The sequence below is a fragment of the Taudactylus pleione genome, unplaced genomic scaffold, assembly GCF_031769625.1.
Source record: "Taudactylus pleione unplaced genomic scaffold, aTauple2 ptg000198l, whole genome shotgun sequence".
Classification (NCBI taxonomy): domain Eukaryota; kingdom Metazoa; phylum Chordata; class Amphibia; order Anura; family Myobatrachidae; genus Taudactylus; species Taudactylus pleione.
The window spans coordinates 19,967,941-19,994,157 of NW_028284600.1; the positions used below are offsets into that span (position 1 = coordinate 19,967,941).

The following is a 26,217-nucleotide window of genomic DNA, read 5'->3' on the forward strand; positions in this document are numbered from 1 at the left end:
TATTACTTTTAATGGTATAAATAGTATTTTGCATGTGTTAATCATAACAACATAAAAAATATAGTACAACATATTTAAGTTAAACTGTATGGGGTAACTTTTGGATATTCCCTTTCCAGTTTTGGATTTATGTATTGAGCACATACTGTATATCTTAAAGTAATATATACACTATAATAATATATATTTATATAGTATATTGAATATAGTTAACATAACAGGTGCAGTGAAGTGTGCTTGTGAATGAAGAGCACAACACAGTAAAAAATAAGAGTAAAGAATCCAACAGAACCTCTTCAAATACAATAATATCATGTACAATCTCTTTATTGAAAAGATTGCAGCATACCAGACATGATTTGGCAGATATAACCTTTAAGTCAAGTATTTTAGCAGTGATGCTGTACAGTCAGGTGCATAAATATTGGGGCATTGACAGAATTTTCATATTTTGGCCTCTATTCACCACCACAATGGCTTTGAAATAAAACAAACAAGGTGTGCTTTAACTGCAGACTTTCAGATTTAATTTGAGGGTAATTACATCCAAATCAGGTAAACGGTGTAGGAATTACAACGGTTTCTATATATTCCTCCCACTTTTTAAGGGGCCAAAAGTAATGGGACAAACTAAACAATCCTAAATCTAACTTTCACTTTTTAATACTTTGTTGCAAATCCTTTGCAGGCAATTACAGCCTGAAGTCTGGAACGTATAGACATCACCAGACGCTGGGTTTCATCCCTGGTGATGCTCTGCCAGACCTCTACTGCAAATATCTTCAGTTCCTGCTTGTTCTTGGGGCATTTTCCCTTCAGTTTTGTCTTCATCAAGTGAAATGCATGCTCAATCGGATTCAGGTCAGGGTATTGACTTGGCCATTGCATAACATTCCACTTTTTAGCCTTAAAAAACTCTTTGGTTGCTTTTGCAGTATGCTTTGGGTCATTGTCCATCTGCACTGTGAAGCGCCATCCAATTCTTGAAGCATTTGACTGAATATGAGCATATAATATTGCCCGAAACACTTCAGAATTCATTCTGCTGCTTTTGTCAGCAGTCACATCATCAATAAATACAAGGGAACCAGTTCCATTGGCAGCCATACATGCCCACACCATGACACTACCACCACCATGCTTCACTGATGAGGTGGTATGTTTTGGATCATGAGCAGTTCCTTTCCTTCTCCATACTCTTCTCTTCCTATAACTCTGGTACAAGTTGATCTTTGTCTCATCTGTCCATAGGATGTTGTTCCAGAACTGTAATGGCTTTTTTAGATGTTGTTTGGCAAACTCTAATCTGGTCTTCCTGTTTTTGAGGCTCACCAATGGTTTACATCTTGTGGTGAACCCTCTATATTCACTCTTGTGAAGTCTTCTCTTGATTGTTGACACATATACACCTACCTCCTGGAGAGTGTTCTTGATTTGGCCAACTGTTGTGAAGGGGTTTTTCTTCACCAGGGAAATAATTCTTCTGTCATCCACCACAGTTGTTTTCCGTGGTCTTACTGGTCTTTTGGTGTTGCTGAGCTCTCCAATGCGTTCTTTCTTTTTAAGAATGTTCCAAACAGTTGATTTGGCCACCCCTAATGTTTTTGCTATCTCTCTGATGGGTTTATTTTGATTTTTCAGCCTAATGATGGCTTGCTTCACTGATAGTGACAGCTCTTTGGATCTCATATTGAGAGTCGACAGCAACTGATTCCAAATGCAAATGTCACACCTAGAATCAACTCCAGAACTTTTACCTGTTTAATTGATAATGAAATAACGAGGGAATAGCCCACACCTGTCCATGAAATAGCTTTTGAGTTGATAGTCCCATTACTTTTGGCCCCTTAAAAAGTGGGAGGCACATATAGAAACCGTTGTAATTCCTATACCGTTCACCTGATTTGGATGTAATTACCCTCAAATTAAATCTGAAAGTCTGCAGTTAAAGCACATCTTGTTTTTCATTTCAAAGCCATTGTGGTGGTGAATAGAGGCCAAAATATGAAAATTCTGTCAATGTCCCAATATTTATGCACCTGATTTTATATGTCTTTTTGTTACTAAAGTGTAGTTTAGGTTAACTCCATCTTATAATGTAGGCTAAATTTGGTCTGCGGACCTGCCTGTATTTATATTTAGTACATCCAATGACTGAAGTAGAGTTGGACACATTTGTATCAAAAACATATGGGTAAACTGCGCCTGGAATTAAATATGTATTTTGCGCAGCTTGTGGACTTGGATGCATTCAGCTCTGCAAGGGTAGCATACTGTATGTGCCATTTACAAAAAATGCAGGGGCACTAAGTAATTAGTAAATAATATGGATACATAATGGCAGAGAGTATAGGCCTGTGGTTCCAAAACATTTTAGAATCACGGCGCCCTAGTGTATCAGAATTGTTTTCACGGCGCCCCTAAGCCAAAAGTTTGGTATTTAGAAATTCTAGAAAAAATTTAGTGAAGTAGTGCATTGAAGTAAATTGTGCTGACCTGTCATCCTTAGGTTCAGTTATGTGGTGGGGGACATGTTTGTGCTTCTGTTTGTCCACATATTTACATTATATTGACCATAAATAATTTGATTTGGTGCTGGACCACCAACCTGAGGCACCCCTGCAAGTGTCCTGAGGCACCCCTGCAAGTGTCCTGAGGCACCCCTGCAAGTTTGGGAACCACTGGTGTAGGCAATGAAATATCCAACTCCATTTATATAATGTAAAGAAATGTATTACACTAAACACAAATAATATAAAATAATATATATTACATATAAAACCCCGTATCAATAAAACAGTACTGTATATTAAATTGTCTGGTTTAGATAATGGTAAATCTGATAGAAAACCAACTTCTGGAAACGAATAGTATACAATGTATAGCAGAGTTAATAGCATATTAATCATCGGAGTCAGTTACTGTATGCACCTTTTTGTTTTGTTCTGCATGAGACGCACTAGTATGTAAATGCCCTTACTGTGCTCGGCCTACGCTGCATGCTTCCTACCTTCATCGTTCTATCTCTCTAAGTGTAAGGAGTCATAAGCGCATCATGGGACCAATAGTGCACACGGATAGACGTGTAAGACTGTTATGAGCAGGTGCACAATGCGTATTTTGCTAAAAATAAAAAGATGCTTATCACCAACTCTACTGTAGTGCAACTTTGGTTCATTTTTGGGGCGTGGGTCCCCCTGGATTGCTTTGGTTGATCTGTTGCAGGGCACTGCATTATAACACATTTTTCTACTTCAGGGTCCATAGGGTATCCACAGGATACCTTAGGGTATAGGTGATGACGTCAGGCATCGGGCACCATAGAGTTAAGTTTCAGCCTCCCAGGATGCACTAGGGTCCCCCTCCTATACCCCGCCCCCGAGCCAAGGCATCTTAGTTTAGTTTGGTGCCCGGCCGGAGTCGGATGCACCTGTTAGAAGGGGGCTATGAAATGCCCCTGAAGTTTCTTCAATTCAGCTGTGGCTGCACATCTGGAAGTACAGCATGGACAGTCAGTTCTGACGTCCATGCTGTCTTGCCTACACCCCCGCCGGTACCAGAACGCCGGTACTGATCCGGGGATGCTGGTAGGCATCTGAGGTCACAGCTAGCGGTGACCCCAGATGTTCAGGACCATGGCCGGAATCAAGGGGGACAGCAAGGTAAGCAACGGGGTCCCGCGGTGGGTCCCCGCTGATACATGGTCCAGAGTCCCCAGGCAGGGGGTTCCCTGGGGACTGGCTGCAGCGTGGAGCCAGGTTCTAACCTGCGCTTCCACTACCCCCCTGGGACAGCAGGACCGCGGCAGAGCGGTAGCGCTGCGGCGTCCCAGGGGTTAAATGCATGCCAGGGGAGCGCGCCTTCCCTGTCTCACAGCCGGCGCCTCCCCCGCTGCACACAGCCCTCTCTGCACACGACGACTGGCCCTGTGGCAGGGCTCCTCCCCCAGGCCACCCTCCTCTCTGCTCCTCGGTGGCCATCTTTGGAAAGCATGGTGAGCGCTGAAGGACGGTGAATCGTGGTCTGGGTCCCCCTGCATACCTCTCCTCCGTTGGATTAAGGTCTGTGTATGCAGCGCTGTGTCCTACCAGGCTCTGAGTCTGCGTAGTTGAGGATCAGCGCTGATAGTGCAGGAATTGATTTCTTGCATTGTATGTGACCTATGCTAGCGTCTGCTGTCTGTACTTTCATTTTCTATCTGTCAGCATTTAACTGTCCCTATTCTTTCTGCTAAAGCCCTTGCAGTGCGGTGCTTGCAGGGTGGTCTCACACTATACTAACGAGTATCAGTGAGAGGGGTTACATACTTACCAATATGTCTGAAAGTGATTTTCCTCTCCAGCTTTTATGTACTACATGCAAGGTACCTATAGCAGAGGAAGACGGTAGTGCGGAGGGACTATGTCGATGGTGTTATTCGTTGACGCGACCGATTACGTCACAGCTCCAGTACAGGAGCCGCCCTGGGCTTGTTTTGCCAAAGCGCTTACAACCCTCATGGGCCAGTTAGCTCCGCAGCCTGCCTTCACTCAGATGGGTTTGTCCCAGCAGTCAGTGGTGTCGTCACCCATGCAGGGGTTCCCGAGACAACTAATGGTACCCCACAGTCTCCCTGTTTCCCCTCCTCAGGTCTCTCATGAGCCTGCGTGGGTTAATTCGTTAGCAAGTTCTGTACAGCAGTTGCCAGAAGTGTTGCAAGGGTAGTCTGTGATAAGGCCTCACAAGCGGACGGTGGCGTCTCTGTCTGCTCCTTATGAGGACGACGACGGGACGACCGATGATGGGGAGATTCTGTATCTTTCTGACCAGGAACCTCCCTGTCCTAAAGAGTCGGACGCTAAGTCTAAGGTGTATATACCTGGCCTTATTCGTGCAGTCCGTTCTGCTTTAGTTATTGAAGATGAGGAGCCTCCGGTATCAAAGTCCAAATACGCCTTTTTCAAGGATGTTAAAGGAGATACCACAGTGTTTCCTCTTTCGGGACAATTAGTTGACCACCTAGAGGAAGCGTGGAAACAGCCAGGCAAACTATATCAGCCTCAAAGGCGTTTAACAGTGGCGTATCCGTTTGCGGACAATTATTTTGCCAAGTGGGAATCCCCTCCACAGGTGGATTCTCATGTGACACGCCTTGTCCGTAGTGCCACATTACCCATGCCATCCATGTCCTCCCTTAAGGATGCTACGGACCGCAAGGTGGAGATCTGCCTGAAGTCCGTCTATTCCCTTGCGGGGGGGGCAGCGCGGCCAGCTATGGCCATTTGCTGGGTTGCCAGAGCTATGGAGCGCTGGGCTGATGCGTTGGAGGCGTCTGTCGATTCCGACGGTTCGACTGAGCAGACGGAATTGATCGGCAATCTCCGGGATTCGGCCACTTATATCAACGAAGCGGCCTTGGATATTAGTACCCTGGCGTCTCGAATTTCTTCGGCAGCTGTGGCTGCTCGTCGCACCTTGTGGTTGTGATCCTGGAAGGCAGACGCTGATTCCAAAAAGGGTTTGGAGGCGTTGCCTTTTAACAGAGAAGTTCTCTTCGGTCCGGACCTGGCCAAGATTGTAGCCACTCTGGCGGCAGCTAAATCTGCATGTCTCCCGTCGGCTGCTGTTCCTTCCCGTTCAGGTACTCCGTCCTTTTGGCCTTATAGGGCCCAGGGCAGGCCTAAGGCACAGTCCTTTCCCCGACAGGCTGGCCCCAAGAAATCGGCCAAACCCCGGAAGCAGGCCTGGAGTACCAGACGTCCGGCCCCTAAGTCAGATGACAAGCCTGCGGCCTGACGGTCCGGGCCACCCTTTGGGGGATCCCAAAGTGGGAGGTCGCCTACTGCAGTTCGCCCAGTGTTGGTCTGTCACCACGACAGACACTTGGGTTCTCGAGGTGGTCTCACACGGGTATGCCCTCTCCTTCCGGCACAGACCCTCGGCTCGATTCTTCACCACGGGTCTACCATCAGACCGGAACAAAGCCACGGAGCTAAGGAAGGTTTTGCACACTATGCTCCAGGCTGGAGTTATAGTGCCTGTTCCATTCTCCCAGAGGGGCCAGGGTTTCTATTCCAATCTCTTTTTGGTGCAGAAACCCAATGGGTCGTTTCGTCCGATTCTCAACCTCAAAGCTCTCAACAAATCTTTGCGGGTGCCGAAGTTTCGGATGGAGACTCTACGGTCCATCATTCTGGCGCTGGAACCTGGGGACTACATGGTGTCATTGGACATACAGGACGCTTACCTGCATGTCCCTATTCTTTTGCGCCATCAGCAGTTCCTCAGGTTTGCAATCCGCAGCGACCACTTTCAGTTCCGGGTGTTACCTTTTGGCCTGGCGACAGCACCACGTGTTTTCACCAAGTTGATGGCGGTCATGGCGGCTTCCCTGCGGCTGCAGGGAGTCCGTATGTTGCCGTACTTGGACGACCTTCTCTTAGTGGCAGGATCTCCGGAGCTCCTTCTCCGCCACTTGGACCTGACCATTGCGCTACTGCAACGGCACGGCTGGTTGATAAACTGGCTGAAGTCCACCCTGATCCCGTCTCAGCGGATTCTGCACCTCGGAGCCTTATTGGACTCGGGACAGCAAAGGATCTTTGTGACGGGGGAAAAGATCTCTGCCTTACAGTCGAGGGTGCGCAGTTGTCTGCAGAGCCGCCGGGTGTCTCTGCACTCGGCGATGAGGTTACTGGGCTCCATGGTGTCGCTATTCGACATGGTGGAATATGCCCAGTTTCACTCCAGACCTCTGCAGCACCTGATCCTGTCCAAATGGAATGGTCTGCCTCAGTCTCTAAAATCCCAGACGATAGTGCTCACTCCGGAGGTTCGCCTGTCCCTTGCCTGGTGGTTGCAGATGACCCATCTCAACAAGGGTCGTCCGTTCTGGGTGGCGAATTGGGTCCTGTTGACAACGGACGCCAGTCTTCAGGGCTGGGGAGCAGTTTCGGGTCCACACTTGTTACAGGGCAGGTGGACTCCAGCAGAAGCAGAGCTTCCAATAAACATCTTGGAACTCAGAGCTTTCTTCAATGCTCTCCAGCAGGCGCATCGGGTTCTCCAAGGTCGCCCAGTGCAGGTCCAGATGGACAACGCTACCACCGTGGCCTACATAAACCGGCAAGGAGGAACCCGAAGTCGGGAGGCTCTCGTAGAGGTGTCTCGGATCCTGATATGGGCGGAGCCCAATCTTCCGGCCATATCTGCTGTCTTCATCCCGGGAGTGCTAAACTGGGAGGCGGACTTTCTCAGTCTCCAGGACGTACATCCGGGGGAATGGTCCCTGCACCCGGACGTTTTTCAACTGATGGTGGACAGGTGGGGTCTTCCAGAGATCGACCTCATGGCGTCCCGGCACAACAACAAGTTGCCGGTGTACGGGTCTCGCACAAGAGACGAAGAGGCGTCTCTGGTAGATTCTCTGTCCGTCCGGTGGACGTTCCGGTTTGCTTATCTCTTTCCTCCGGTTTCCCTTCTTCCACGGGTAATCCGGAAATTCAAACAGGAAGGAGGAACGCTCCTGTTAGCTCCTGCATGGCCCAGACGGCACTGATTCTCAGACCTTCAGGGTCTATCCGTGGACAGTCCTCTGCGGTTACCGCTCCGACCGGACCTTCTGTCACAGGGTCCTTGTCTTCACCCGGACCTGACTCGGCTGTCTTTGACGGCGTGGCTGTTGAGACGGCCATGTTAAGGTCCAGGGGGTTTTCCAGCTCGGTAGTGCGTACCATGCTAAGAGCTCGGAAACCGTCTTCCGCGAGAATATACCATCGCGTGTGGCATACGTTCTTCCAGTGGTGTCGACTGAGAGGTTATGCGCCGCTGGAGTTTCGTCTGTCTCGGGTACTCGCCTTCCTACAAGCAGGACTAGACCATGGGCTTCGCCTTGCTTCTTTGAAGGTGCAGGTTTCGGCCCTGTTTGTCTGGTTTCACCGTAGGATTGCTACAATCCCTGATGTGCGCACCTTTATGCAAGGTGTTCTGCGAATTCAGCTGCCATTTGTTCCACCTGTGGCGCCTTGGGACTTGGCTGTGGTCCTGAGGGCTCTCCAAGGATGGCCGTTTGAACCACTGGCTTCAGTGGATCTTAAATGGCTAACAGCTAAGACTGTTTTCCTTCTGGCCATAGCTTCGGCCAGACGTGTATCTGATTTAGGGGCTCTCTCTTGTAGACCCCCTTTCTTGATTTTTCATGGGAACAGGGCAGTGCTACGCACTCGTCCTGACTTTCTTCCTAAAGTTGTTTCCCAGTTTCATGTTAACGAGGAAATAGTTGTTCCGGCTTTTAACTCACCCGGCCTTTCAGTGGGTGAGGTCACTTTGGATGTTGTGCGGGCCTTAAGGACTTATGTTGACCGCACTTCTTCGTTTAGGAAGTCGGACGCCTTGTTTGTCCTCTATGGCTTCCGTAAAAAGGGTTGGCCTGCTTGAAAGCAAACTTTGGCAGCCTGGATCCTTATGGCTATTTCTGAAGCTTATCTTCATGAAGGCCTGCCGGTTCCTCCTTCTGTGAAGGCTCATTCCACTAGGTCTGTGGGCCCTTCGTGGGCAGCTCGACGTGGTGCCTCTGCAGTCCAGATCTGCAAGGCTGCTACGTGGTCCTCTGTCCATACCTTCGTGAGGTATTACAGGTTTGACACCTTCGCCTCTCAGGATGCTTCCTTCGGGCGGCGGATTCTCCTTCCAGCACAGGAGCGTCCCCACCCTTAAAGGATACTGCTTTGGGACATCCCCAAGGTATCCTGTGGATACCCTATGGACCCTGAAGTAGAAAATATGAGATATGGTAAGAACTTACCCTTGTTGTCTCTATTTCTACAAAGTCCATAGGGTTCCACAGGACTCCCGCCCTGTCGCACCTGTGCTGCAGATGGGCTTTGCTCTGGTCACCGGTTTTTCCGTCTCCGTGTGGTGAGAATGTGATTCTTGTGTGTGTCCAGATCTTTCTTCTCTCTCTCTTCCTTCTCCTGCGGCCTATGGCTTGGTACCTCACTGAGATGCCTTGGCTCGGGGGCGGGGTATAGGAGGGGGACCCTAGTGCATCCTGGGAGGCTGAAACTTAACTCTATGGTGCCCGATGACTGATGTCATCACCTATACCCCAAGGTATCCTGTGGAACCCTATGGACTTCGTAGAAATAGAGATAACAAGGGTAAGTTCTTACCATATCTCATATTTTCTTTTATAACACATTTTAACCCTTCACTGTTTGTTTATTATACATGTACTTCACTTTTTTATTTTCATTCTTTATATGCAGCTGTGGCTGCTCTTAACTCTATTTTACACTGCACTTTTCTTACTATGGCGGTGCCCTGGGGCGGCTTAGCTGGGCTAGTTTGGGGGTGTCCTGCGCTCTGGATTTGAACCCTAGTATGTTAGGGACCTACCCTAAAGAGGTTACCTGGATATGGTGGGTAGGCCCATAACCTTGGCCATGAATATGCTGAAAACCTCTATTGATTGCAAAATTTGATTGCATTTATATATTATCAGTAATTTGGAGTTGTGCACCTGAGATTTGTCTGTTTCTGGACCAACTCTACAACAGCCCCTTGTGAATAATCTCTTAGCTCAGAAATCCCCCATGTAAATGGTAGGGATGCAGGCCATGCTACAGTGTCCATATACACCTATTCTCAAATCTCACCCACGTAATGTTCCCGGTGATTTCTCTATTGCGCACATGCAAGTCTCCAGGAAAATGACTGCCGCGCCATTTTCTCGGGGATTTGTGCATTGCCAACGCTGGACTCCAGAGAGGTAAGTATAGTGGGGTGTAGTTATGAGACCGGCGACCGCAATGCCGCCGGTCTCAATACCGTCAGGGAAATCCCAAAAAAGGACTTAAAGATAGGTGTCGAAATACCAATACCTATCTTAATCCTGATCCCGGAACACCGAAGGACGGCAGCCCGAACGAGGTAAGTCTGGGGCGTCCTTAGCATTAGCCGCGCGCGGGAGGGGTTACGTTTTTTTGGAGGGAGGGTTAGGGTTGGGCACCCCTAGGGGGGAGGGTTGGGGTTGGGCACCCCTAGGGGGGGGGAGGGTTAGGTTTAGGGTGCGGGGTGGGTGAGGGTTAGGCTACAAGAAGGGAGGGTTAGGGTTAAGGGGGAGGGTAAGTATACTTACCCGTCCCCTGTCGGGATACCAACCATCGGGATGCCGCTGTCTGTATTCTGATAGGAGGCATCCCGACAGCCGGCATTACATACCCATTCCAAGTGTAGTATACGGGTGCAGCATGTGTGGTGTGCACCCATTATATATACGCACTGCATTAAAGCATGTTGTGGATTTATGATGGCCTGTTTTCTTGAACATAGTCCTTGGTTAAAACTCCCAAAAATATATAATTTTTTTTATCCTGTTAACCTTGTACATTAAAACCTTTAATTAAATATTTATTAATTACATGCAATATATTCTTCTACACTTTACACATGGAAATATCCACATATGTTAACATACATCTTAGCGGCATTACCTTACCTTCTGACTCTGTTCTCCGTATGATGTAGTTATGGTGACCCTTCCTACCAAAATCACATAGTTAAAGTGTGGGATGTTTTAAAAGGAAATGAGTTGTTTTTAAATACATACATACATAAATACATATTATGGTTACTAGTAAGTGTTTATTGCTATATTACATTTTTACAAGAGATATAGGACCTTATTCAGAGGCGGCCGTACGGTCTACAACCGCACGGCCGCCTCGATGTTTTGCCAGTGCGCATGCGCACGAGGGAGCCGGCTCCCTCGTGCGCATGTGTGAGACCCGCTACGACTGACAGCGCTGGTCGTAGCGGGTCTCTTACCAAAGGGGGCGAGCTGTCGATGTTGATTGACAGCTCGCCCCGTTTGGAAGGAGGGCCGGGGGGGTGGCAGCCCAAATGGAGGCGTTCCCATGGGAACGCCTGCCGTTTGGGGGAGGCCCCACTGACATCACTAGTGATGTCAGTGGAGAGCTTCCGGCTCTGACAGAGCCATAAGCTCTCCGGGGCTTACGACAACTGAGACCCTACCCTAGGGTCTCGTCGTATGCCCCGATGGTCGCGATGGTCTCTGACCATCGCAACCATCACCCGAGCGGTCGTTAGAGCTGTGGGTGTTAACCCACAGCCTAACGACCGCAACAGAGGCGGGCGGTCAGGATGCAAGTGGCCGCCCAGTTTCTGAGCGACCGCTTGCATCCTCCTACCGCCTCTGAATGAGGCCCATAATCTTTTATAAATATGCACTTGCATTTTAACATTGACTTTGCAGCTCCAATTATACTACATTTGCTACTTGAGATCTCATTGTTATAGTGTAGTTAGAACCGTTCTTGGGAATAAACATAATTGACTGATTAACACTTTCAATTTGGAATGTGATTCATTAATTTTACTGCCAAGAAGTATCTTTATCTTGCGGAGACTACAACTCTATATTCTTTGATAGCTTCAGATGCGGAAAACTTTAACAACAATGAGGCAAGCGTAGAGTTTCTGGTTGGATTCTGATGCATGTAATATGACAACATTGATTCCTGTCTGTGAAAATGGTGCCTAGAGCTGCCTGCGGTTCTGTGTATTTGGTCGCCAGCAGGTTCTGGTTCAGTGATCATACATGTACTTCGGGGATGCTGTCATTCTCAATAAAGAACAATGAAATGAAGTAGAATGTAATAGCATGAGAATCACAAGTAAGGCTTGTCTACACACGTGTTTCGTTAATTGAACAAAAATCACAGCTATAAACGGTTACATATTATAAGATACAGTACGTATATCTTTATTCACTACTGGCCAGTAGGACTTATATGTTTACTTGGAAAGTCATTTTAAATTTAAATATGGCAAAACAGAGAGGAAGATAAGTGATTAGAAAAAATGGATAAAGGAATAGGAGATCCCCACGTAAAGAAGGATTTTATTTTATTTGGGCACACCATATACTACAGATGTAAATGACAACAAATCAAATTAATCTTGGTAGGCACTGATATCCTAAAGTGATTGAGACACAACCCATAAAAATCATTTACATTGAATCCAGTAGTGGCCTCAATGGAAATCAAGGTGAGAAGCAGATTAATAAGCAGAGGCCCAGGCTGCAGCTGTTGGGAGCTGTAGAATGCATTGGGTTGCACTGTGTACCTTTGGCCATGTCACTTTTGGGACTACAGTATTTGGTGCCATATCTAATCCTGGGCCACAAAGCACTCTATTACTGCAGAGTGGTCTGTTCCTTCTTTTGATTGCCATTGTGCTTTAATACATGGCAGGGAAACTTTTGTATATAATGTGTTGATGTGTTTAGTGAATGGGCAATGTGCAGTATTGTCTAGGGCAGTGATTTTCTACCTTTTCAACTGGAGGCACACTACACAAGATTTTAAAATTGCCAAGGCACACCAACCGGCTATGTGGTGTGCGTGACCAATAGAAAAAACATAAACATTTTCTCCCACTTAAAAATATACACATATATTGGCCTCCACAGGAATTTAACACACTACATTGGCCTCCACAGGTATAAAACACACTACATTGACCTCCTCAGGAATAAAACACACTACATTGACCTCCTCAGGAATAAAACACACTACATTGACCTCCTCAGGAATAAAACACACTAAATTGACCTCCTCAGGAATAAAACACACTACATTGACCTCAGGAATAAAACACACTACATTGACCTCCTCAGGAATAAAACACACTACATTGACCTCCTCAGGAATAAAACACACTACATTGACCTCCTCAGGAATAAAACACACTACATTGGCCTCCTCAAGAATAAAACACACTACTTTGGCCTCTTCAGGAATAAAACACACTACATTGGCCTCCTCAGGAATAAAACACACTACATTGGTCTCCTCAGGAATAAAACACACTACATTGACCTCCTCAGGAATAAAACACACTACATTGACCTCCTCAGGAATAAAACACACTACATTGACCTCCTCAGGAATAAAACACACTACATTGACCTCCACAGGAATAAGTCACACTACATTGACCTCCTCAGGAATAAAACACACTACATTGACCTCCTCAGGAATAAGTCACACTACATTGACCTCCTCATGAATAAAACACACCACATTGACCTCCTCAGGAATAAAACACACTACATTGACCTCCTCAGGAATAAATCACACTACATTGACCTCCTCAGGAATAAAACACACTACATTGGTCTCCTCAGGAATAAAACACTACATTGACCTCCACAGGAATAAATCACACTACATTGACCTCCACAGGAATAAAACACACTACATTGACCTCCTCAGGAATAAAACACACTACATTGACCAGGTCCTCAGGAAAAAAACACTACATTGACCTCCTCAGGAATAAAACACACTACATTGACCTCCACAGGAATAAAACACACTACATTGACCTCCACAGGAATAAAATACACTACAGTACTAGTGCACTGAGCTGACCGCCGCGGCACAGTGGTTGAAAAACACTGCTCTAGAGTCTCTGTTCTGATAGAGAGAGCTTTTTTTTTTTTAGAACCCTTGTTTACTATTTTCTATTTTCTATTACATCTCCATGACAGGGTTGAATTTCACTGGTTGTAATGGTTTTTGTTTTTTATTCCTGTTATGCAATTAATATATGTATATGTAAAAGGCTAAGGGGTAAATTCACTAAAGTGAGAGTTTTTAGAAGTGAGATTCTAGCTATTATCTTCTAGAAGGTGCTAGTTAAATGTTAAGTAAAATCTGATTTTTTGCTATGGGCAACATCACTTTTAAAACTCACTTCTAAAAACTCTCACTTTAGTAAATTTACCCCTAATGCTGCTCCTCCCCTCTATGGGGGGAATTCAGGAGTGTTGCGCGCTGGCGGCCACTAGATGGCACCCGACGGAGCAATTCAATTGTTGCTGGCACTGACATTTCTACTCTCAGCCCCCCAAGCTGGCGATCAGAGATGACCGATAAGTGACCCGTTTGAGCGCTCAAACTGGACTTTTTGCAGACGCGATAATGTCCCGTCATTTTGGTGGGCTGCTTACTAGTGTGTAATAAAGATTAATTGTATTCCATTTGCTCATATCTTAATTTATATTTCTCCTTCATCCTTTGGGAACGCTGGATTTAGTATGTAGTGTGAGGAGCCTAGGCACGTTCAAAGGGAACATTCTAACTGAGCCTCCTTCCACTCTGTACCTAGATTGATTACCTGCTAAGTTTTTGCAAGTGCCCAGGCATTCTTTCAGAGGCTGTGACACTGGAGGCTATGGACCTGCTCTGAGGATAATCAGCAGTAAGCTGTGGTCAAACTCCCCCCTTCCCTTTCCCATCCTTCACCGATACTGAGTTCTGTAGGACTCCTTTTATAACAGGCAGCTTCCCTAGGTGGAGAGGGAGAATCAGGGTACCGACTTCTGTGGGTGTTCCCCCAGTTTGCTGGTCTTGTGGGGTTGGTACTTCCTTGCTTAGTAACTCCTCCTTTGGCAAGGTTGCCCACTAAAAAGCTTACCTCAGACACATACTGACTCTGTTATAATTACCTCAGGAGCAACAGTTACAGTATGTCAGTCTTTGCTCTCCTCCTTCTCTATGCCAGGTGTTTCATTTGAAAAAAAAAATAGATATTAGCTTTTATTTAAAAAAATATATATATATATATATATATTTTTTTTTTCTTTTTCCATCTAGCCTGTGTTTAAGGGTTGATAGAGGTACTTCCTATTAGGAACGTCCTGTGTGCTAGTTACATTCCTGTCTGTCAATAGCTCATTTCCGCTAGATATTATAACTGGATTTTTTTAATTTATTTTTTTTATTTCTCCCTCTAAGTGCCTGGAAAGGGGAATATGCTCAGGGTCAACCCTTGAAAAGGAAATGCTATAGCTAAAGTAGATTTACGGCATACCAGCCTAAAATTCCTGGCATCCGGAGAGACAAGTCCATCTTTTGTGCAGCTTGTGAAGAGGGGGGCTGGCATCCTTGTTTGCAGTTGCTTTAACGGCCTCAGTGGTGCCAACATAGACTACTAACCTGGCCCAGGTAATATTGCAGCATTCCAAGCAACTCTATGCTCCCAGGGAGACAGATAATTTATCATCCATAGGCCATGCCAATCCATCTGCTACTTCCAAGGAAGATACAGAACCCAGACCCTGCTCCTTGTTGCTTGGGAAACCAGTTCACAACTCTCCCTTCCTGCTTCTGCCGATGAACCACTCTGGGTCCAGGGTCTGGCTGGTATGGTGCAGGGACAAGTACAGGTGTTTTCCTCTCTAGAGGGGATGCTGGCCTTTGCATCCAAATCCTGGTCCCACAAACTTCAGCTTTTTCCTGCATTACAGTCTTGTGAAGGCTCCACTTCAGACCTCACTTCCCAGAGGGAAGGTGATTGCTTTGTTGACTCGGACCTTGAGACACCCTCACTGACTTAGGAGAATTATTTTAACATACAGAGAGTTGAGGTTGTAGTCCAGTTAGACAGGTGCTATTTATTTGTGATAGTGAGGAGCCATTCATTCCAGATACATTACTATTTAAGAAAGAAACAGTTTCTTCTCCTTGGTTGGAGCATATGTTGTATAAGGTGTGGATTCACCCTAATAAGAAGTTTCAGGTCTCATGAAGATTGCAGTTGTTTCTTCCATTCTCTAGCACAGATAGTGAGGTGGGATTCTCAATCTAAGGCAGACACCAATATCTTGTCTGTATAAGGCTGGGTACACAATAGACAACCCGCCAATACGACGCCCAATAGTCCGATGGAACGATATATAGGGCGGTCGGTACACACTGCATGATCCTGTGAACGACCACCCGATATAACGTTCACATGCACCATTCACCTTCCTGGTGTCGGCAGCTGGGTCGCTCCATCGGCCATGCATGCACGGCCGATGGAACGACCCTGATGTCGCCGTGCAGGAGTGTGCATAGTGCATACACACTAGACAATCCGGGCGATATGCAGGTCCAATTTGGCATATCGTCCGAGAAATCGTCAAGTGTGAACCCAGCATAAGACTACAACTATTCCTATTCTTCACACAGCTTTGCTCAGGTGCAGTAGTGATAAAGATTCAAACTACTCGAAAACCTTATTCGCTGCAGCAGGAACTTCACTGTGGCCTAGCCTTGCTTCAGCTTGGACGAACAAGGCAGGGGAGCAGTGAACGGAACATCTTAATGAGGATCTTAGATCTGCTAATCACAAGTCAGAACTGTTCATCTTGGTTGAGCATCTCATAGAAAATTAGGCCTCATCAGTTGCAGAGCAATATGCACTCTGGCTGTGTTCCTGGCAGTCTGACTCTGGAATCTCTTCTCTTTGAAGGAGTTGTTTTGTTTTGCCTAAAATTAGATACGTTTATAAGCTGGCCTATGGTGGAGCTCTTTTCTTCCTTCTTCCTCCCCTAAACTTAATTTTCCTAATTTATTGTTACTTCTATCCTCCAGGGAAATCTAGGAACCAGACCGCATCACAGGGTCTGATCTTGGTACCTTGTTGAGAGCGTTCTGAGAGTTAGCAACCCTGGGATCAATCATCCCACCTCTCAGACCTGGTGACAATCTGTCCACATGACATGGAAAATGCACAACCGGGTGTTTGGTTAAAGGGTTTTGTATCAAGAGGATACGTCTTATACATCTCCAGGGTTCCACCAAAACATAGTTTTGCTACTGGTCTGCCAGCAGGCCACAGAAAGCGTCTGAGCCTTCAGGAAGCCGTTCAGACCTTACTAAGGGCCTGATTTAGACCCACTCGCAAGCGGCTGTCCGCACGCAAGTGGGTCGATGTTGTGCACTGCGCATGCGCACGACGGCGGGAGCTCCGTCGTGCGCATGCGCCAGACGCGACGAGCGAAGGACTTTCCTTCGCTCGTTGTGTCTGATCAAAGGGGGCGTGCTGTCGATGTTGATTGACAGCACGCGCCCTTTGGTGGGCGTGCCGGGGGCGTGCCTCCCTGACGGGGGCGTTCCCAAGGGAATGCCTACCGTCAGAAGCCGGCCCACTGACATCACTAGTGATGTCAGTGGGAGTGATTTTGGCTCTGATAGAGCCAAAATCACTCCGGGCCTTGCTGTTGAAAAACTCAACCGCAGGCTCCGGCTCGCAGTGGCGATGGTCGCGATGGTCAAGACCATCGCGGCCATCAAACTGCACGCTCGTATAGGCTGTGGGTGGTGACCCACAGCTATACGAGCGTCCAGGAGGACGCTCCATAATTATGGAGGGCGGCCCTCATTCAGAGTGTGCGCTCTGCTCAGAGCGTACGGCTCTGAATGAGGGCCTAAGTTCCAGAGTCATTATCACTGTCCCAGAAAATCAGAGGCCTGGATTTTATTCTAATCTATTTCTAGCTCCGAAGCCAGATGGATCCTTCCAGCCTGCCATAAATTTAAAAGTGTCTTAATTTCTATATTCATGTGGACAACTACGAGATGGAGTCGCTTAGCTATGTAGCACAGAATAGTGTTTATGGTCCTGATTTAGAATTGTAAGCACATCACACAGCTGCTGCTTCTCTGTACGCAGTGGCTGTGTGATAATATGCTAATGCCGCAGGAGGGGTCTAGTGTAAAAAGAAGCCTACTGCCGGAATCGCAGATCCTAGGGCTACATCCAAAGACACCCCATAGGATCAGAGTTGGCACTTCTTGAAACATCCAAAGACTCTGTTATGTAATATGCATGATTTTGGACTTGATGCATTTAGAAATAGAACATCCCACAGGATACAGATTTGTCCACATACATCCTTCGTGCACTACAAGTCGCGTTACACACAACGCGTCAGTGCCGTGTGACTCTATCGCTGAGCGTCTTTTCATGCGACTTTTTCCCTTCAAATGCATCTTATTCACAAAGTGATGGGAATAGGATGCACAAGCAGCGGCTGTGACACTGTAATGTAGCATTTCGCATGCATATACAGCCGCAGTCGCACGCAGAGTATAGGCATGCCACATATCATTTCAATCAGCAGAAGCTGCTTGTGCCTCCTATTCACATCAAGTAAGACGCATTTAAAGGGAAAAAGTTGCACAAAATATGCACAGCTCTACCGAGTCGCACCACGGTATGGCGCGACTAGAATGGCTGTTTAACGCTCAAGGAGGCTAGATGTACAGTATGTGGACACATCTGTACTTCTTAAAATACCACTAGCAGTAATAAAATATATATTGTCTATACTCGGGGGTAAATTTACTAACAATTGAGTTTGGTCAAGTTAGCAATCTCTGGAGAGTTTGGCCATTTTTTCCCACTCGCAAAATTACTAATGTCAAACTCGGGATAGAAATCTCCTATTATACAGGAAAAGTCTGGAGAGTTAGCAAACTCTCTTCAATTCCCCATCGACCAAACTCGAGTAACTTTTCGCTAGTGAAGATAGGATCCAGGAATTTACCAAGATGAGAGTTTCAAAACTTCGGATGAGTGGTTCGGAATCTGTGGAATCCGAACATATGGGACCCGAGTCCATCCGGGCCGCGGCTCGGGTGTTCCCGCCTGACTCGGATCCCACTTCGATGGCAAACGTTATCCTCCTGATGGCGGATTCTCGCAAGAATTGGTTCTGTATAAGGCGCCGTGACCGGGACTCGGCGCCGTTTCTTACTCAGCACGCACACTGTGCACTGCTCTGCTATAAGGTGGCTGTGTCCAGACTCGTGGCTGTGCTGTTAAGTGACTGTGTATAGAGGGCACACTGCATGCTTATTTATGCTGCGCTACTTTGCTAATTAAAGTGGCTGTAGCCTGTGTCCGACTCCAGACCCCAGACTCACAAGTGGCTGTGCTGTTAAGTGACTGTGTATAGGGGGGCTCACTGCACGGCACACTGAGGTATGCTGCGCTACTCTGCTGATTAAAGTGGTTGTGTCCAGACTCACAAGTGGCTGTATGTACAAGACATGCTGATGTATGCTGCGCTGTACTTATGCCCATCTTCTCCAGTGTAAAAAAAAAAAAGTAAAATTATATTTTTTTAAAAAGTTTATAAAAACAGTTTTTTTTGTGCTGTATCTCACCGTGTACTGTATACAAGCACTGTGACTCCTTGGGCCGTAGCCCTCTGTGTATACAAGCACTGTGACTCCTTGGGCCTTAGCCCTCTGTTTATACAAGCATCGTAACTCCTTGGGCCTTAGCCCTCTGTGTATACAAGCACTGTGACTCATTGGGCCTTAGCCCTCTGTGTGTACAAGCACTGTGACTCCTTGGGCCGTAGCCCTCTTTGTATACAAAAAGATCCTATACTCACCTCCTTCCTGGCACCGGTCTCCATAGCATTCCCAGGTCAGGAGCCAGCAGCCAATCAGCTGTAGACCAGTTGCTGGCTCTGGCTCCTGACAGCTCCTACGTGGGCTCGTCAGTCAGTCCGGAGCCGGTTAGCGGTGTATGTGGTCACACGCATACATCGCTAAAGTAAGTGTATGGTACGGGTGCCGGTTTGTTTTTTTGCCAAGACCCGGGGGTGCTACGGAGACCGGCGCCAGGAAGGAGGTGACTATAGGATCTTTTTTCACAGGTACTCCCATTGGATTTGTACTTGGAGAAGTGGGCCGATCGTCAGGCAGCAAGTAAGTAAGTAAGTATGTGTGAGTGAGGTAGGTGTACTTTCTACAGTGTGTGTGTGTTGTGGTTTTTTAACTATTTTTTTTACAGCGGGATATGGGTGCTGGCTGCCTTCTGGCACTTGTAGTTCCACAAGGGCCAATGGACAGGCATGCTGGCACCTGTAAAAAACAATAGTTTCTTATTATTTACACTATTATTACCCCTGTGCCCACAGCCTAGGAGTGCGGGGAAGAGCCCTGGGCTTCAGACTAAGCCTGGGGTGCTCGGATGAGGGGGGACCCCTTATTTGGGGGGTCCCCACCTCCCCTGAGATCTCTGCCTTGGGCAGACCGGCTTGGCGTGTTAATGCTTTCGCTGGGGTGACCCAGTGATAGGGTCCCTGGCAGCAGTATTACACTCCAGCCGGATGCTGGTTTTAAAAATAGGGGGACCCCTACACTATTTTTTTCCCCCTATAATTAAAACAGGACAGAGAAACGTGGGGACCAGATGCTGCGCACAACCTATTTCCTGAACTCTGTATATTCTAAATATATTCTAAAGTAGTAGAACCCAAAATGATGAGAGGGTACCAACTAAGAAACAAATGTTGCTTTTACTGATAAAAGTTTCACAATAATAGTCACTACAATTGTAATGCAATATAATATGGTGCCTGTAAACCATTGGTTATACACCAACAGATTAAACAAACAAATAAACACAATGGACAATGCTGCAATATGTCAAAATTGTCAGAAGGAAAAGTAAACAAATATAAACAAAAATAAACAAAATATAGACAAATGTAGACAAAATATAAATAGCAAATGTGCCGATCTATTTGTGAATAGGCACTGGTACTGGTCTCAACCTTAGATGCCGCCAACTGAATAGTCAATATGATAGATGGTTAAAGTATAGTGTTTAGTCAGGGAGATCTAGCGGCGTCCCGCTAGTTCCAAAGGGGTACCTCGGTGGTATGCTGTAAGTCCTGTGGATGTCTGTACGTTGCCCGGGTTATTCTCCGTGTAGTGTGGGGGAGGCCGGCTGTGGCGAGCGCCGGGGATCACTCTGCGTCACGGGCGCCCTGAGTGCTGAGATCACGGACACTGTCCCTGTTGCCAGGGGGCAGGTCCGTGCGCGTGCACCAGGTGCCGGACAGGGGAGAGGGGTGACTACGGTCCTGGCTTGCGCAAGCCGGGGGCCGCAGACGACTCTGCACCAGAGGATACTTACCCGGATGCCAAGCTGCCGGTCCCGGCGGTCTTCGTCGGCGGTGATGGCGCGCTTCTGTTGCTCGCTAGTAGATTCAAGTTCCGGTAGTGGTAAGCTGAAACAGTTGGACGGCAAATGTGGTACTGGAGATGCTGTTAGATAGGGATTGCAGTGTTCCACCAACGCGTTTCGACCTGTCAGGTCTTCTTCTGGGAATTCAACTCCCAGAAGAAGACCTGACAGGTCGAAACGCGTTGGTGGAACACTGCAATCCCTATCTAACAGCGTCTCCAGTACCACATTTGCCGTCCAACTGTTTCAGCTTACCACTACCGGAACTTGAATCTACTAGCGAGCAACAGAAGCGCGCCATCACCGCCGACGAAGACCGCCGGGACCGGCAGCTTGGCATCCGGGTAAGTATCCTCTGGTGCAGAGTCGTCCGCGGCCCCCGGCTTGCGCAAGCCAGGACTGTAGGCACCCCTCTCCCCTGTCCGGCACCTGGTGCACGCGCACGGACCTGCCCCCTGGCAACAGGGACAGTGTCCGTGATCTCAGCACTCAGGGCGCCCGTGACGCAGAGTGATCCCCGGCGCTCGCCACAGCCAGCCTCCCCCTCACTACACGGAGAATAACCCGGGCAACGTACAGACATCCACAGGACTTACAGCATACCACCGAGGTACCCCTTTGGAACTAGCGGGACGCCGCTAGATCTCCCTGACTAAACACTATACTTTAACCATCTATCATATTGACTATTCAGTTGGCGGCATCTAAGGTTGAGACCAGTACCAGTGCCTATTCACAAATAGATCGGCACATTTGCTATTTATATTTTGTCTACATTTGTCTATATTTTGTTTATTTTTGTTTATATTTGTTTACTTTTCCTTCTGACAATTTTGACATATTGCAGCATTGTCCATTGTGTTTATTTGTTTGTTTAATCTGTTGGTGTATAACCAATGGTTTACAGGCACCATATTATATTGCATTACAATTGTAGTGACTATTATTGTGAAACTTTTATCAGTAAAAGCAACATTTGTTTCTTAGTTGGTACCCTCTCATCATTTTGGGTTCTACTACTTTAGAATATATTTAGAATATACAGAGTTCAGGAAATAGGTTGTGCGCAGCATCTGGTCCCCACGTTTCTCTGTATTTACCCACTGGATGAGGTCAGGCATCCCCCAGTGCAGCAGCATACCTGTGGCAAGCAGTACCATCTACACCACTTGCGCAGGACCTACAATCTCTCAAGAAAGATCCAATTAAAACAGGACAGGTTCAGCAGCCCAGTGCTGGTTCCTAAAATGCGGGGTAACTCTACTAGTTTTTTACTCCGTATTATTAGGAACCAGGACTGGCTGAGCAGTCCGGGGCTGGTTAAGCTTTTTTGGGGGGGACCCTACGTCATTTTTTAAAAAAATATTTACCTTTTTTTTACAGGTTCAACACACAAGCTGCCTTCACATATCTCACTGATATGTGCAGGCTGCTTGTTCGGGAAAGTTTGGCAAAGAGAAAACACTGCAATCTTGGGTGAGTAATCGGAATCGGTATGAAATATGGCCGGCCGCTTGGCCAGCGGTTCTATTCCCGGCAGCGCCTGGCCGACAACAGCAGAGTTCCCGGCAGCGGATGCCCGACAGCGCTGAAAATCCCGATCGTGGATAGGTAAGTACTAACTAACCTAACCCCCTAACCCTCCTTAGGGGTGCCTAACCCTAACCTCCCCCCAAGTGCCTAACCCTAACCCCCCTTCCCCGCTGCCTAAACCTGTCCCCCGGGGGGGTGCCTAACCCTAAGTTCCCCCCGGGGGTGCCCTAAACCTAACCCTCCCACCCGCGTGGCTGTCTGCTTGCGGTGCCCGGCATCCCTTCGAGCGGGATGCCGGGTGCCGGACTCCCGGCGTCGGGGAAATGTCAGGCGTCTACATCTAGACGCCCGGCATTTCATCCCTCGCCCGGGATATGACAGTCGGGAAGCCGGCTGCCGGTATTAAGGCAGCTGGCTTCCCGATTGTATACCGAGTAATCTCATCTAAACTACTACTCGGGGGAGATATCTCGATCTACTTCACCATCACCAACTCGGTCATAGCTAAACTCACTTAAATTTGTGAGTTTCAGAAGCATCAAATCACCCGAGTTTTGGTGATGCAAATCGAGTTGAAAAAAAAACTCGGTCAAACTCAATTCTTGGTAAATTTACCCCTTGTGCTTAAACACAGATTCATTACATGAAATTGACTCACTTGTGACCTAAAGGCTTCTAAACGAACAAAGGGAGTAGACTGATTGCTGTTGGATCAATGGTGTTTTGAATGAACGTATTTTTAAAAATCTGTCCGTTACACCCACAAAGCTTATTATTATACATGTGCATGTGTTTTAGGAGTCTACCCACTGAGTTTAAATTTACCACCGTCTTTCCTGAATAGGGACTGGATATCTCAGCTTTCAGCATACGCTACACAGAATTTCCTGCACGCCGCTGAATTGGGGGTGGAGTTACAGGAGGCCTGGATAACTCACAATGCCGCTGTGTACATCCTAAACCACAACAAGCATATCGTAGCATCTCCGAGAATACCAGTGCTCGTGGACACCTTAAAGAAACTGCTTGCAGCTCTCAAGAAAACCGGGAACAGTGGGTTAGTTCTTAACATTCACCAATACGGATCCATGAGGGTTTCCCTAAATAAAATATTGCTTGAAATTAGATGATTTCATGACTAATCTTTGCTTTAAAAAAAACAAATAAACCGAACTTTCATGATGATCGGTTATTGTCACCGGAGAGAAAAACGTGTTTTAGGAAGGATATATTTTTACACCATAGTTAGCAGAACTTTTAGAACCAGATCACAATATGTTCCCTCTATTTCTGATAGGCTGCTTGTGTACGTGGTTTAGTCAGAAACTCCTGGTTTTAGTTTGATATCCAAGTGAAAACCAATAGAAAGACTAATAGGGGTGAAATCAAGCTGTCCCAATGCCGGGGATGGGTGGTAGGGGAGAATCCCGCTGTCCCAATGCCGGGGATGGGTGGTAGGGGAGAATCCCGGCATTGTGACAGTACTGCGGATTATTTTGCACACCTCTATGGGAAGAACAAAACTCTGATGCGGAATCATGTCCTGGAATGTAGTTTGCACCTAGTTGAATGGATTTTGCAATCTGATCTGTAATTTTAGGGTCTGATTTATCACGGATCGCAACTGCAACAGAGTGCGCAGATCGGCCGATGGTGCTTACTGCGCATGCATATGCACTGCAGTGCGCGTGCGTGAGTTAGCATTGAGATCGTGCTGCCATAACCTACGCAGATAGAAAGCCATGGCAGACCGAGAGATGGGAAGTCAACATTTGGGGGTGGTGACGGGGGAGTGATTGTAGAAACTCAAGCGTGCCTGTCCGTTTGAATGCTGTTGCATGGGCATGCATAAATTAGCCACTGCGACACCATACTTGAGTACTCACTGTGTGTAATGAGGTTAGCAATTTCTGAGTAAGGTCAATCGTGTTGTAATTGTGCGTGATGGGCCGATGTTACTTGATGTTCCAGATGTATACGCAGGACTGCAAGGTATTACGGATGTGAGGTAGCGGCAGTGGCCATCTCTATGCTGGCTGTGCGACGGCTTTGCGATTGCATTCCTTAGCATATGACCAGCGTGCGGAAAGGCAGCTGCAATTGCAATAGCGATCCGTAGTGAATCAGGCCCTTAGTCACAAAGTAACAGGACTGAAGCCTTCCCATAATTAGAGTCATATATCAGAGTAGCTAATGGTTCCATCAAAGTAGTCCTAATAATAAATGGAGGAATTGTATATTCTGTAAATTACAGTGATATGAGAAACCTACTCTGGAATCCGTGCCCAAATGACCTCATGCCTTTATAGAGGTAATGGAACTAGTCAATATCCTAATAATCAAGACACCTTAACATAGTCTTAGAGGCAGATGTACTAAGCTCTGGAAAGTGATACATTGGAAAGTGATAAAGGCCCTGATTCAGAGCCAGACGCTCTGACAGAGCGCATGCTCTGAATCAGGGCGTCTTTTTTTTTTTTTTTTATGGAGCGGCCTCCTGGCCGCTCGCATTGCTGTGGGTTGCCACCCACAGCTAATGCGAGCGGCGAGGATGATGGTCGCGATGGTCAAGACCATCGCGACCATCGGGCTTGCGACGAGACCCTTGTGGTAGGGTCTCGTGGCCACAAGCCCCAGAGAGCTTTCGGCTCAAACAGAGCCAAAAGCTCTCCCACTGACATCACTTGTGAAGGTGACATCACTTGTGATGTCAGTGGGGCCGGCCCCAAACGGTAGGCGTTCTCATGGGAACGCCTCCGTCTGGGCAGCCACCCCCCCGGCCCGCCCACCAAAGGGGGCGTGCTGTCACTCAACATCGACAGCACGTCCCCTTTGGTGCGAGACCTGGAGCGACGGATTGTCCGTCGCTATCCGGGTCTCGCGCGTGCGCACGACGGAGCCGGCTCTGTCGTGCACATGCGCTCTGGGCCACCATCGAACCGGTTGCGAGCGCTTGCGACCGGGTCTGAATCAGACCCAAAGTACCAACCAATCTGCTCCTAACTGTCATTTTTCAAAAACAGACTGTAAGATAACAGGAGCTGAGTGGTTAGTAGTTTATCACTTTCCAATGTATCACTTTCCAGAGCTTAGTACATCTGCACCTTAAGCTTTTATTGGAATAGTTAATGAGTATCATGCAACTGTTCATTCCATATAGCAATGTACTATATATCATCACATGGGGCGTCACCCCACACCATGTACATTCTTATGCAGTTGGCCCCCTTCTCCTGGAGTCTCCTATAGAATTGAAATCACTACATTGTAAAAAAAAGCCTGATTCTAGTTATCTTTTCATCATTTTATATTAGGGATGTGCAGGCTCGGATAGGTTCGAGTTTGCACGTGGAGTTCGGATTTTTCCCTCCAAAAAAACGGAACTCAGAAAGAGGCAAAACGTCATCTTGCATGGACGAACATCATCATTCCTAGACAAAAGTCTGCACATCCCTATTTTATATACACAACTTTGGCCCTCATTCAGAGCCGCTCGTTAGCGGCAGTACGCTCGTTCCGAGCGATGTTTGCACATCTGCGCATGCGTACGCGTTTTAGTACGCATGCGCGAACCAGTCAGTGCGGCCGAAAATCCTTTGTACGCTATATAGCGAGTGCCTGCTATTTTGAGTGACAGAAGGAGGCGTATGTGGGTGGTAACAGGGGAAGGTGCTTGAAAATGGGGAGTGGAGATCCGAACGCAGGCGTGCTTAAAGGTCAAAACGGGCGTTTTATGGGTGTGTATATTTAAAACAGCAGCGTCATTGACCACGTCACTGGGTTATTTTATAGCCAGAACTGCACGCAAATTTGTGGTAGCAAACACCAACCACAAGAATAGCGAGCAGTTCATAC

The 26,217-nt window shown here is 47.2% G+C and overlaps 1 protein-coding gene across 2 annotated transcripts in view; it reads left to right on the top strand.

Annotated features, from left to right (window-relative positions):
* The window catches only part of CFAP46 (cilia and flagella associated protein 46), a 351,236-nt gene that overhangs the window by 129,775 nt on the left and 195,244 nt on the right, over positions 1-26,217 (top strand). For both annotated transcript variants that reach the window (XM_088476936.1, XM_088476935.1), the window contains one exon: positions 23,207-23,419. In XM_088476936.1, coding sequence (XP_088333062.1) covers positions 23,207-23,419 — 213 coding nt within the window. The remainder of the gene's footprint in view (positions 1-23,206; positions 23,420-26,217) is intronic.